This window comes from Primulina huaijiensis, unplaced genomic scaffold, assembly GCF_012295235.1.
Source record: "Primulina huaijiensis isolate GDHJ02 unplaced genomic scaffold, ASM1229523v2 scaffold40231, whole genome shotgun sequence".
Lineage (NCBI taxonomy): Eukaryota > Viridiplantae > Streptophyta > Magnoliopsida > Lamiales > Gesneriaceae > Primulina > Primulina huaijiensis.
In genome coordinates, this window is record NW_027359501.1 from 107,410 (window position 1) to 122,222 (window position 14,813).

Sequence of the window (14,813 nt, forward strand, 5' to 3'; positions counted from 1 at the left end):
AAAAAACAGTATTAGATGTATGGTAAATTTAATCAATATATCATACAAGAATTTTTTTTTTACGATTGTAAATTTCTCCTTCTTTTGTACGAAATAAAATTTGATCCACGTTTTCACGTGACAATGATTTAATTCTGTGTCTCCATCTGAACTTTGAAAAATCAAGGCTAAAAATTCTGCACTATCTACCATATGTTAAATAATATAATATCACATTGGATTGGATTCCATTCAAAAAAGGGTTTCGACATTAATTTTGTATATTAAAAACATAATAAAGTAACAACCATGAAACATGGAGTTAGGGAACATTTTCCAACCTCTTTAACACGTCAAAAGGTGTAACGAGGATTAAGAAAGAACCAATTATGTTTCTCAAACTTTAAGTTATATCATTACAATAATTATAATAAAATATTATTACAATGTATTAAAAATCAAGTGATATTAATATTATTATCAAAATTGACTGTAAATTTATTTTAGACAGTCATTTTTTAATTTGATTATATATGACAAATTGTTCTAAGAAAATTACACCATTTATAGATTAAGTGTGGAATTTATTCACTAATATTTAATATATGACAACAAATATTTAAAATCTGTTTAATTGGTAAGTCTAGTTGGGTAGTTGGCCAAACAAATCCTCCACAACAACAATAATAATAATTATTTCATAAACAAGCAAATTAATTGGGGAGAAATGAGTAAAGGTTACCGCTGAAGGGCTCCAATTTAATTTTGCATTTTAGTATTTTTGTAATGATATTTTTCTTATAAAGTTAAAAATAATGTGGAGAAATGGAGTTTTTGAAAGAAAATTTGGTGTCATGAAAAATAAAAATTAATTATTATGTAGATGTTAGTTTATAAACTCAAGAGATGTTATCAAAAAAGTTTATCTATAGAGTTGTATAACCTCACGGATTTATAGGATACTCTTTTTTAGTTTTAATATTCGACGTGGAACATTTCTAACAATATATTTCAATTATTTTATAATATAAAATAAATCATATAGAGATAAAATCTAATTATAATATATTTTTTAAGAAATATTTTTAAATAATGTACAATAAATTTGATTTAGTTCAAATTTTACCAACAGACAAACTAAATAGGGTTTGTGGCAAAATATATCACCACATACCATTTGAAATACAATTAAAAAAGAAAGTAGAGAAATGAGATTTTTATAGTCTATTTATATTTGTTTTTCCACACATTTAATAAAAAAAAAATTGAAAAAAAGATATAAAAAATGGTAAATCATCAACGATAGTAAAATTCGATGATAAAAAAGCAATACAAGGCAAAGAACTTCAGAGATGTTGGAATTACTTAAAAAAATGAAGGGGCGGGAGCACCAGGAAACTCGCCCGCCACCGGGCCAGGGGCGGTGCCACCACTGCTGTTCATAAGCTCCAGCATGGCACGGTGGCTGGAGTACTTCTGTTTCTCACATAGAGATGGCAGAAACAGCCATGCACAACATTAATCAACACAGAAAGAATTCCGGCATGGAGAAGGCGATCAGTCTCGTTATATCCGGCCAATCTCCCCACCACCACCTCTGATATCTTACATGCGTGATCAAGATTCCCTTCACTATTCCCGTAGTTTTCTAACACGCACCTTTTCCCAGACGATGCAATGGCAAAGGAACAAAGTTTCTCCGGCAAATTCTCGCAGGTAACCTCCGCTATAATCATATATACATATTGAGAAAACGTCAATGGGTTTACGACATAATTAATCGAATTAGAATCATTGTATAAGTAATTACATACGAAGTGTTACTTGGACGCAGAGAGAAGTGACGAAGAAGAGAACCTTGATTGAAGACGCAGAAGTCATTCTGAAAAAAAAAATCACTCAATATTGTTAGGGTTAATTAAATATAAATGATTCTGTACATTATAATAAGTGTTCGTTTTATAATTTGGAGCTTAACTTGAAATCAATCCAGCAGCATCACTGATTAGATCTCTCAAGACGGCCGGCCGGGACGGTCCATCCCGACGGTTTGCATTAACCTCAGATCAACCCAACTTGACTCGGTTACGAGTTAGACATGTCAAATCGTCAAAATTTTTTTCAAAAAAAACAAATTTAACATCCATTATTAAAATCCTATCTTCGTATTCTTAAATAAAAATTCTCAAATATTTATTGAAATTGACTATTTACATAACTAAAAAATTATAGTATATACTTGATCTATCGAGTTATACGCTAAAAATATTATTGGAAAATACTCACGTATGTATGGAAGGTTGGCTGGTTCCATGACTTCCATCTATCGGAAAAACTGGGCTCTGTCATGGTTTGTTGATCTGGGCCACTCATTCGGCCCACTAAAACTAAGATTCGCATTTTCATCTTTAATACCAATGCATGCGCGCAGAAGATATTATAGTCTGAAGATAAGAGATCCTTGTCAACCTTACAATCCGATCATCTTCCCAATTTCCAAATAAGTGAAGGGAAAATTCTGAAAATGTTGTGAAATCTTTTTTTTATATTCAATAAGAAAAGATAAAATAAAGCTGCAGCCATGGCCGCCACGGTATCCACAGCTGCAGCTTCATCTCATCTTCCCTTCTCCAGTAGCTCACAGTCAATCACTCGTCTCTCCTCTTTCCGAACGCTCTCTTCCTGCTCAAACAACGTTAGCAGATTCTTCCGGAGGACGCACCCGTCACCTACGAGCGTTGGCGGCGGCGTGAAGTGCATGGCGGTGACGGCGGAGAAGGAAACGAAGAAGAAAAGTGGTTACGAGCTTTACACTCTGACTAGCTGGTTGTTGAAGCAAGAACAGGCGGGGACCATTGATGCTGAGCTTACCATAGTTCTTTCGAGCATTTCAATGGCTTGCAAGCAAATAGCTTCACTTGTTCAGAGGGCTAGCATTTCTAATCTCACTGGTGTTCAGGGTGCCGTTAATGTTCAGGGGGAGGATCAGAAGAAACTCGACGTTGTCTCCAATGAGGTTTACCTTTTCCCCTTCTAATAGGAAAACTAATCGACCATACGTTGATTATTTTACGGGATTTAAACCGTTTGAAAGAGATTTTAGCTGAAAATGAGACCCTTTTAGTAAAAGAAAGTGTTAATTTCAATAGCATCATAAAGATTAATTGAATTTTGCTTGTACATTCGTATACTTTTTCCATTGCAACTGCAACTTACAGCTATTTTAGCAATTGGCTCGTTCTTGTTTGGGGACGGGTCTTATATGACGGCTCCAACTGTTAGGTGATAAAGATTCTGAATTGTGTTGAAACAGGTGTTTTCTAATTGTTTGAGGTCAAGTGGGAGAACCGGGATAATTGCATCGGAGGAAGAGGACGTGCCAGTGGCTGTGGAAGAGAGTTATTCGGGCAACTACATTGTCGTATTCGACCCTCTTGATGGATCGTCCAACATTGATGCAGCTGTGTCCACGGGATCCATCTTCGGGATCTACAGCCCGAATGATGAGTGCCTTGCAGATATTGAAGATGACTCAACGGTAAATTACTATGCATTTCTTGCAAGTCTATATTTCTTGTGATTCAATCCATTTCCTTCATTTGAGTATAGGATTTAAAGATGGGAAGTAGATGGAAAGTAAATGAAAAGTCAAGGAAAAAGATACTAATTAATTACGTTTTGAACTCTAGCATAAAGGCTTTAATTCGTATTCCAAGTTACAAGTAATCTGATGGTGGAATGGCACCAAAACAGTCCACACCATGCAGATGCTACAAGAATATGTAGCGGTAGAGAAATTTCGGGGAGAAAACGTGTGGAAGTTGTGCTTATTTTCTGAAAATGTTGTATACAAATCCGATGTTCGTTCCTTATTGGATATGAACTCTCACTCTTCAATAAGAGACACGCGTCATATCAAATATTGACGGGGTCATAAGCCGGACCCAAATAGTCCAACATTAATGATTTATTCGGTTCTTAAGAATCGATGTCTTTCCAATTCAGATACTGTTGACTTAGATCATCATTAGTTGTCACTTATGATCGAGCATGCTAAGTTCTAGCTTCGTAGCTATGTGACGAAGCCAAACTTGTCAAAAATCACTTATTGCTTGGAAAATGTTTTTTTCGCACGCAGCTTGACAACGTGAAACAAAGATGTGTCGTGAATGTGTGCCAACCTGGAAACAACCTTCTTGCAGCAGGATACTGCATGTATTCAAGCTCAATAATATTTGTCATCACCTTAGGCAATGGAGTGTTTGCCTTCACCTTGGATCCCATGTTTGGGGAATTCGTTCTCACCCAAGAAAACATCCAAATTCCGAAAAAGGGGAAGATTTACGCCTTCAACGAAGGGAACTACCAATTGTGGGACGATAAGTTGAAGAAATACATAGATGATCTGAAGGATCCTGGCCCGAGTGGGAAGCCTTATTCGTCTCGATATATCGGTAGTTTGGTTGGTGATTTCCATAGAACTCTGCTTTATGGTGGGATTTATGGCTATCCTAGAGATAAGAAGAGCAAAAATGGGAAGCTGAGGCTTTTATACGAGTGTGCACCAATGAGCTTTATAGTGGAACAAGCTGGTGGGAAAGGTTCTGATGGACATCAAAGAGTTCTTGATATTCAGCCAACAGAGGTGAGTAATGATCCAAGTATAATGGAATTATAAGTTTAAAATATTTCTTCCCCTAAAAACTCTCCAAAACCTCTTCCCTGTCGAAAATATGGATGAACTCGAGATGATCGCTCGTTGATTCGATCGATTCGATTCAATTGTATGGCTAGCATGAGGCATAATTGCTATATCATGCATGTTTTAAGGTTTTGGATAGGATCCTAATACGTTGCTGATTCTCTTTTACAGATACATCAGAGAGTTCCATTGTACATTGGAAGTTTGGAAGAGGTCGAAAAATTGGAGAAATATTTAGCTTAAATGTAATTGTGGAAAAGGTTACAATTTTTACATTACATCAAATATAGAATTGTTGTGCTTTCACTATTCTCTCAAGAAGTGATTTTTATTAGAATTTCTGTAAAATAAATTGAGATGTGGAGGAAACCAGTCGTGTTTAAAACTCCTCTTTTTTAAAAAACCATAAAAAAAAGTCATTCTGAAATGTGTTCACTATATCAAGGGCCAAATTTAGAAAATCTCGTTGATTTATTAAATTTATAATTGGTTTGTGTGAAAAAGTATGGTAAATAGTGTTACAAATCATATTTTTTAAATTGTATAATAATCCAAATGTCGTGTTAGAATCGCGTTCGAAAAGAATTAATTGTTTATCTATGTAAAATTTAATTAAATAATTTTTTTTGGCATAAAAATTAAGAAAGAAAGAGGAATGTGTATTAATGTCCAAATTCATTTAAGATGGACAATGAATTGCAAAAAAAACTTTTAAGATAACCTATTAATTTGTTTGCTAACTTAAATTAAATTAAATAAATGAACAATGACAAATAAGGAAATTCACAAATAAAAGTGGTATATTTATATGTATGTTAAATTATTGTGTAAGACCTTTATAATAACTATTTTAGAAAATATCAAAATATTTAATTTCATAATTATCTTTCTTATCATACTTAAAAAAAAAAAGTTTTTAGAATAAAAATTATTATATTTATTGTCTGTTTCCTTTTTTTTTTTTTTTAAATAGAGACACCACGTTGCGATTATTAAAATTTTGCAACCAAAGAAATATTTGTTCACACAATTTTCAATATTGCGGATGGATGATATAAGCAGGCCCCAATTCACACACAGGCACACACTGAGGAAGATGGCTGAAGCAGTTCCAAGGTTGCTGACATGGAACCGCCTCGGCTCAGCCTCTTCTTCCATCTCTCGCCTCGGTTCTCTCCATCTCCGCCCGCTATCACACGGCGGCAAACAATCACTCTCCACCGTCAATTTCAGCCGCGGAGTCACCTGCAAAGCCATCGAACTAGAATCAGCAGCCTTCGCTACCCCAGCGGCACCAATGAGAAATAGCAGATATGAAATCGAGAACTTAACGACATGGCTTTTGAAGCAAGAACAGGCCGGCCACATAGATACAGAACTCGCAATTGTTCTTTCCAGCATTTCCTTGGCATGTAAGAAAATCGCGTCTTTGCTGCAAAGATCCAATATCATCAACCTCACCGGAGCTCAGGGAACCATGAACATCCAGGGTGAAAATCAGAAGAAACTTGACGTTATCGCAAACGAGGTTCATTGGTTTCAAATTTTCATTTATCTACATTTTCAACACACCGATAAAACCCGGAAACATAATTAATTAGGATCCAAGAACAAATGCATGCATTGAATTGAAATAATCTGCTACGATGTTTCAGTTGTTCTGCAGCAGTCTGAGATCCACTGGGCGGACAGGGGTTATTGCATCGGAGGAAGAAGACGCGCCAGTTGCTGTTGAAGAGACGTATTCTGGCAATTACATTGTGGTTTTCGACCCCATTGATGGCTCTGCTAATATTGACACTAGCTTGACGACAGGCTCCATTTTCGGGATATACGCTCCTGATAAGCAATGCCTATTCGACATAGACGATGATTCTACGGTAAATTCTCGGGAACTCAGATTTAGAAGCACTCTTCATTTGTAATTTGTCTAACTTCACTCTATTATTTTATGGTTTGATTCTTATTTCTTTGTTGTTCAAGATTTTCCTAGAAAATCCAGGTTTCAGCGACAGATTGTATATACAGGAAAAAAAAACGCGCGGGGATCTTTAGCACTTCTTTAACATACGAGGATTTTCGCAAATTTGAAATTTTATTGGTATAATATGATGTAGCTAGCCCATAATTTTCGAAGTCTACATTGTTTCCATTGCGTGTGCAAAGGTTTAATGAATTCTTGGTGGACCTGATCAGAACTTAAATAAGTAAAATAAATTATATATATATAAATTGAAAATTTGATGCGCTAACGACTTCATTTGATCCAAAAAGCTCGCTCAAGAACAAGAGAAGTGTGTGGTCAGCGTTTGTCAGCCGGGAAGCAACTTGCTAGCGGCAGGTTACTGCCTCTACTCGAGCTCAGTAGTCTTCACCCTCTCCATAGGCAGAGGCGTGCTTGCCTTCACGCTTGATCCAGCCTATGGTGAATTCGTTTTAACACATGAAAACATCAGGATTCCGAATAGTGGAAAAATTTACTCCTTCAATGAAGGAAACTATGACATGTTCGATGAAAAGTTGCAGAAATACCTGGATGACTTACGAAAACCCGGCTCCAATGGCAGGCCATATTCCGGTCGGTACATAGGTTGCCTTGTTGGTGAGATTCATAGGATGTTACTGGTTGGTGGAATCTATGGGAACCCGAAAAACAAGAAGAGCAAGACTGGGAACCTGCGGCTCTTGTATGAGTGTGCACCAATGAGCTATTTGGTGGAACAGGCAGGGGGAAAAGCAACAGATGGATACCAGAGAATACTTGATATTAGGCCAGATCAGGTAAAAGAACCGAGACCCAAAATAGATCAATAATACATTTCTATAAGATTTTGCTATGGTTTTCATCCTTCGTTTTCGATTAAAAGAAGATAACATCGGTCCTCTCACATCGACTTCATAAGTAGTCGTGAGAGTACTTCGAAAGCTAATGCACTCATCCTTTGAGTTTGAACTCTTTTAATTCTCAAGCTCATCCTTCACATTGGTGTTGTACTATTGTGTTAATATAATGTTGGTTAGCTACTATGTGTCCAGGTTATAGACATTATTAAGGTTTAAACACCGAATACTGAAAGGTAAATGAATGCCGTCCAGAATAGATCATCATGGATCGACTTCTTAAGGGATGATTTTCAATGTCGTATGTCTCGTAACAGCTTTACAAACAATTGTGGAACTAATATTAACTTACATGGATTCTCCCAACTAATAAACTCATATTTTAAGTTTATGTTTTGCTTCTTATAGCTAGGCTAACAGATACTTGTAGTGTTTCAAGAAACTAAATTGATCCAATATGTTTGTCTTGTCTGATTTTTTTTTCCAGGTTCATCAGCGTACACCGATATTCATTGGCAGTCCAGACGAAGTTGAGAAACTGGAGAAGTATTTACAATAGAAGAAAATTCTGTATTTAGGACTTGGAAAATCTAACAATATATAGATTGAGAACATGAGTTTTGATAAATTTTCTCATGTATTTACACGTTGTAGCAAGATTTAATGAATTTTCTTGAACTCCATTGCTTCGATGACTAAATTGTGTTGGTTTATTAATTTCTATATTTTCTCTGTTTCCTTTGCCGTGCGTTCCATTAAAGTTTTATCATCGTAGAATTTCAATTTTGTCAGTGTATATATGTCTAAGTTTTAAGAGAGATTACTGGTTGCATAAAATGGTGTGCAAGCTCAAATCCAATGTTATTCATATTGACCTCAAGTTTGGATGTCTTCAATTAGCTAGAAATTGAAGTATTTTTGGTAAGCAAATACTTTGATGTAGGTCAAGACAATCTAGTTAACCAATGAACATATGACACAAGGCTAAAATCATTTCTCCATATATTTTTATGAATTTTGAGAGCAAAAATGTTAATGTGTGTGTGTGTTTATATATGTTTCTTATAAACTTTACAAATTATACAAAAAAAATTCATTTTACCTTTTTTATGGATGTTTACTAAGATAAAAAATTGGTTGATAGCATTTAATATATTTAATGATGTTGGTAGATTGGTAAAAAAAAGTAGAGAGAATAATATTAATTAAGAAAACTGAAACTATATATTTGAGAATAATGAAAAAAATATAGTTTTATATTTGGGACATATATAATATGTCGAAAATGAAAAGACATAGGTTACATTCTTCCATAGTTTCTTTAGTAGAAGAGGATGAATAGGAATAAATCCTAAACTTGTGAATATGATTACGAGAGGAAATGGAAAGGGTAAAATTTGAACTTTTTCAAAACTTGGATGTATAAAACATCCAAGAACAATCATTTGATCTATTATTCGTGGAGGGAGGTGGTGTTGTTTACATGTGTTAAAACAAGATATATAAAGTTAAATAATTTTTACATTTGTATTTTTTTTATTTTGAAATTTTTATTTTTGCGAAAAGTATGTAAATTTACATAGGGTATAATACTTAAATATTGGGTGCATCATTAAACGGGTAAATTACATTATCATCTCCTTTAAAAAATCAAAAATAAGAAAAACCTCATATATGTTGAAAAATTATTTAAAAATGTGAAAAATATTTGTGTTGAAAATGTGAATGTTGAATGTTGAAAATTAGGTAAAATTAGGTGTTGAATATTGAAAATTAGTGTGTGATGATGTAGGTAATGATGTATTTTATTTTTGGATTATTTGTAAAAATTTTCTATAAATAGATCTCTCATTTGTGAAGAAAATCACAATTGAGTTGAGAGAAAAATATTATAAAGTGTGTAGTGTGATAATTTTGAGAGTTTGAGATTTTTACTTTTTACCGTAAATTTTTATTTTTTCACAACACGTTATCAGCACGAAGCTCTAAAAGTCCTCCATATTTTTCCAAGCTCCGAACAGAAGAAAAAGGTAACAAAAGTAATAATATTTATTTTACTGTTATTTATTTATTGTTTATATATGTAATATATAATATAATGTTATTGTTAGAAATAATAAAAATAATTTTTTCAAAAACTTGTTATAAATCCTGGGAGGATGTTAAGACGACATCCCACACTCCCGGTAAGGGATACGACAAGTATAAAAGCCTATAAGGTTTTTAAACAAAATAACTTATGACACCTAATTATAATAATGTGATATGATATACATAATTATTTAAATATGACTAATATTATATACACCATATTATTACCATAAAATTATACAAATACATACATTTATTTTCTTATACACCAACGGTAATAAACGGTAACAAAACGGCTAGTTTTTGCTCTATAAATACAATCTCACAAATACATTCAATCACTCCAACTTTCTCTTCTTCTCTAAAAATTATTCTTCATCAAATTTTCGAAGAAAAAAAGAAGATGGCTTTCACGAGGTTATTTTTAATTATTTTGGTTATCATACTCACCAGTCTTGTATTTATCGGAGAATATCCTCCTCGTGTGTTTTCTTTATTTTTACGAATACTTGTACTTGTTGTTTATCCATTACTTTGTATTGCAATATTCATTAACTAATAAAATGCATCGTAATTTTTAGTACCACCATGGCAAACTTGGCAAAGCTCGAATTCATCGCTCTTGATATTACTGGGAAAAACTATATGCCATGGACTCTTGATGTAGAAATGCATCTTGAGTCATTGGGTCTAAGCGAGACCATTAAAGAAAATGGTATATCTTCATCACAAGAAAAAGCAAAAGCTATAATATTTTTACGACGACACCTTGATGAAGGTTTAAAATGTGAATATCTCATCGAAAAAGATCCCATGGCTCTGTGGAAAGGATTAAAAGAGAGATTTGAACATATAAGGGAAGTTATACTTCCGACCGCCCGTGATGAATGGAATATGTTAAGATTCCAAGACTTTAAAAAAGTCAGTGATTACAATTCAGCGATGTATAGAATAATCTCGCAGTTAAAATTTTGTGGACATGAGGTTACAGAATCGGAAATGCTTGAAAAAACATTTTCCACGTTTCACGCATCAAATATAACACTACAGCAACAATATAGAGTGCGTGGATTTGCGAGATATTCTGAACTCATCGCCTGTCTTCTTGTGGCGGAAAAGAACAACGAGCTATTAATGAGAAATCATCAGTCCCGACCCACTGGATCAACAGCATTTCCAGAAGTAAATGCTGTAAGTAAAAATGAATTTAAACCTGGAAACCAAAATCAAATTCAAAGACAAGGTTTTGGTCGAGGTCGAGGTCGAGGTCGTGGACGTGGACGTGGACGAGGAAGTGGTCGTGGTCGTGGACGCGGCCGTGGTTTTGAAAATAATCGAGATAGTTATTTCTATAACTCATCTCAAAATAACGTCCCAAACCATCCACAGAAAAGGCATCAAGAAAACATGAGTGTTAATGAAAATCACTCGAAAAGATTTGAAAGTTCTTGTTTCAGATGCGGTACTCCAGGACATTGGTCTCGTATTTGTCGAGCCCCTGAGCATCTTTGCAAACTTTATAAAGAATCGATAAAGGGGAAAGAAAAGGAGACCAACTTCACTGAGCGAAGTGACCGTTTGAGTGATTCAACTCATTTTGATGCTGCTGATTTTATGAATGATTTCTCTGGAAATGATCAATATGTTGGTGGGATAGAAATGAACAATATTGATGCTGCAGATTTTCTCAATGATTTCTCTGAAAATGAACAATATAGTGGTAGAATATAAATGTACAATAATTTATTTTTCATGTATTTATATGATAATGTTTTATTGTACAATTATGATATGTGTTATATTTAAATATGTATTGTCATTAATTTTTTTTCATTGCATATTTTTTGAAGTTCAAATATGGAAAATGCTATGAGCAAAGCTGAAGTTTGCATACCCGATAGTGGTACAACGCACACTATCCTCCGAGATAAAAGATATTTCTTGGAACTAAAACCAACAAAAACAACGGTGAATACAATATCAGGTCCTGTAGACTTGATTAAAGGATGTGGTAAAGCACAATTTTTGTTACCTAATGGTACAAAATTTTTGATCAATGATGCTTTATATTCACCACAATCGAAAAGAAATTTGTTGAGTTTTAATGATATATATTCCCATGGGTATGATACTCAAACAATGAATGAAGGGAATGAGAAATATATGTGTCTTACCACATATAAATCAGGAAAGAAATATGTGATTGAAAAACTACCAATGCTCCCTACTGGATTGCATTATACACATATACGTCCCATTGAATCAAACATGGTAATTGATAATTCTTCAATATTAACCAATTGGCATGATCGATTAGGACATCCTGGTTCAACAATGATGCGAAGAATTATAGAAAATACACATGGTCATCCATTGAAAGACCAGAAGATCTTTCAGAATAATAAGTTTCAATGTAAAGCATGTTCTCTTGGAAAACTTATTATAAGACCATCACCAGCCAAAATCCAAACTGAATCACCAATGTTTCTTGAACGTATTCAGGGTGATATTTGTGGACCAATCCATCCACCATGTGGACCATTCAGATACTTTATGGTATTGATTGATGCCTCCAGCAGATGGTCACATGTATGTTTATTGTCAACTCGAAATGTTGCATTTGCAAGATTACTTGCTCAAATAATAAAATTGAGGAATCAATTTCCCGATTATACAATCAAGAAAATTAGACTTGATAATGCTGGTGAATTTACTTCCCAGACTTTCAATGATTATTGTATGTCTATGGGAATCATTGTTGAGCATCCTGTTGCTCATGTACATACTCAAAATGGATTGGCTGAATCATTGATTAAACGTCTGCAAATGATTGCTAGACCAATGATTATGAAAACAAAGCTCCCTATTTCTATATGGGGACATGCAATTTTACATGCTGCTTCATTAATTCGCATCAGACCAAGTGCATATCATAAATACTCCCCATTGCAGCTTGCATTTGGTAAAGAACCAGACATTTCTCATCTGAGAATTTTTGGATGTATGGTGTATGTGCCTATTGCACCACCTCAACGAAAGAAAATGGGACCTCAAAGAAAGATTGGAATTTATATTGGTTATGATAGTCCATCGATCATTCGATATCTTGAACCACAGACAGGCGACGTGTTCACAGCACGTTTTGCTGATTGTCATTTTAATGAGGAAATCTTCCCAATGTTAGGGGGAGAACAGAAACATACCGAAAAAGAAATTACATGGTATGTATCATCATTGTTACATCTGGATCCAAGAACAAAACAATGTGAAAAAGATGTACAGCAAATTGTGCACTTGCAAAGAATAGCAAATCAAATACCAGATGCATTTGCAGACACAAAAGGGGTAACTAAATCATATATACATGCTGCAAATGCCCCTGCTCGAATTGAAATTCCGAAGAAACAAATTGAAGATAGTCATGATGTCATTAAACGCCTGAAGCGTGGAAGGCCAGTTGGTTCCAAGGATAAAAATCCTCGAAAAAGAAAATTCATAGAGAAACACAATGATCACAAAATAGAGAATGATGTTCCTGAAGAAACACATAATGATCACAAAATAGAGAATGATGTTCCTGAAGAAACACATGATGATGAAAATGTTTTGTCAGAACCACAAACTGACGAGAATCATGAAATCTCTATCAATTATATTAATACTGGAAAAATATGGAACCGAAAAGATATAGAAGAAATTGATGATATATTTTCTTATAATGTGGCAATCGACATCATAAATGATAATGAAGATCATGAACCAAAATCTTTTGGTGAATGTAAAAATCGGCAGGATTGGATAAAATGGAAAGATGCCATCCAGGTTGAATTGGATTCGCTAAATAAACGTAATGTTTTTGGACCTATAGTCCTTACACCTGAAGGTGTAAAACCTGTTGGATACAAATGGGTTTTTATTCGAAAGCGAAATGAGAAAAATGAAATAGTAAGATATAAAGCTCGACTTGTTGCACAAGGTTTTTCTCAAAGGCCTGGAATTGATTATGAAGAAACGTATTCTCCTGTGATGGATGCAATTACGTTTCGGTATTTGATTAGCTTGGCAGTATCTGAAAATTTAGAAATGCGTCTTATGGATGTTGTTACAGCCTACTTATATGGATCACTTGATAGTAATATATATATGAAAATCCCTGAAGGATTTAAGATGCCTGAAGCACAAAGTTCAAAACCCAGAGAATGTTATTCTGTGAAATTACTAAGATCATTATATGGGTTGAAGCAATCCGGCAGAATGTGGTATAATAGGCTAAGTGATCACTTGATGAAAAAGGGATATGTAAATAATTCAATATGCCCTTGTGTTTTCATTAAGAAAACAATATCCGGATGCGTAATTATTGCTGTATATGTTGATGATTTAAACATCATTGGAACGAATAAGGAAATTCAAGAAGTTGTGTCATACTTGAAAGAAGAATTTGAAATGAAGGATCTTGGAAAAACCAAGTATTGTCTGGGTTTACAAATTGAACAAAAAGAATGTGGAATATTTGTTCACCAGACAAATTATACAGAAAGGATCCTTAAACGTTTTAATATGGACAAATCAAATCCTTTAAGTACTCCAATGGTTGTTAGATCATTAAACATAGAAAAGGATCCATTCCGTCCATGTGAAGATGATGAAGATATTCTTGGTCCAGAAGTACCATATCTAAGTGCTATCGGTGCCCTTATGTATCTTACAAATTGTACAAGGCCTGATATATCTTTTGCCGTAAATTTATTGGCAAGATTTAGCACATATCCAACAAAGAGACATTGGAACGGAATTAAACATATATTCCGTTATCTACGAGGAACGACAGACTTGGGACTTTTGTATTCAAAAGATGCTAATCCAAGTATAATTGGTTATGCCGATGCTGGATACTTATCTGATCCACACAAAGCACGTTCTCAAACTGGATATGTATTTACTCGTGGAGGCACTGCAATTTCTTGGCGTTCACAGAAACAAACACTTGTAACAACTTCATCAAATCATGCCGAGATTATTGCACTACATGAAGCAAGCCGTGAATGTGTGTGGTTAAAATCAATGACTCAACATATCCAAATCTCATGCGGATTATCATTCGACGAGAAGCCTGTGATACTATATGAAGATAATGCTGCATGTGTTGCTCAAATGAAAGAAGGATACATAAAAAGCGACAGAACTAAACATATTCCTC

The 14,813-nt window shown here is 34.3% G+C and overlaps 2 protein-coding genes across 2 annotated transcripts; both read left to right on the plus strand.

Moving 5' to 3' along the window:
* Window positions 1-2,419: 2,419 nt before the first annotated feature.
* LOC140969078 (fructose-1,6-bisphosphatase, chloroplastic-like) lies at window positions 2,420-5,066 on the plus strand. Its single transcript, XM_073430295.1, has 4 exons — window positions 2,420-2,995; window positions 3,293-3,517; window positions 4,118-4,624; window positions 4,853-5,066. The coding sequence occupies exons 1-4, from the start codon at window positions 2,561-2,563 to the stop codon at window positions 4,922-4,924; spliced, it is 1,239 nt and encodes a 412-aa protein (XP_073286396.1). The 5' UTR covers window positions 2,420-2,560; the 3' UTR covers window positions 4,925-5,066.
* A 647-nt stretch (window positions 5,067-5,713) lies between these two features.
* On the plus strand, window positions 5,714-8,235 carry LOC140969090 (fructose-1,6-bisphosphatase, chloroplastic-like). Its single transcript, XM_073430309.1, has 4 exons — window positions 5,714-6,209; window positions 6,337-6,561; window positions 6,956-7,462; window positions 8,010-8,235. The coding sequence occupies exons 1-4, from the start codon at window positions 5,727-5,729 to the stop codon at window positions 8,079-8,081; spliced, it is 1,287 nt and encodes a 428-aa protein (XP_073286410.1). The 5' UTR covers window positions 5,714-5,726; the 3' UTR covers window positions 8,082-8,235.
* Window positions 8,236-14,813: the final 6,578 nt, after the last annotated feature.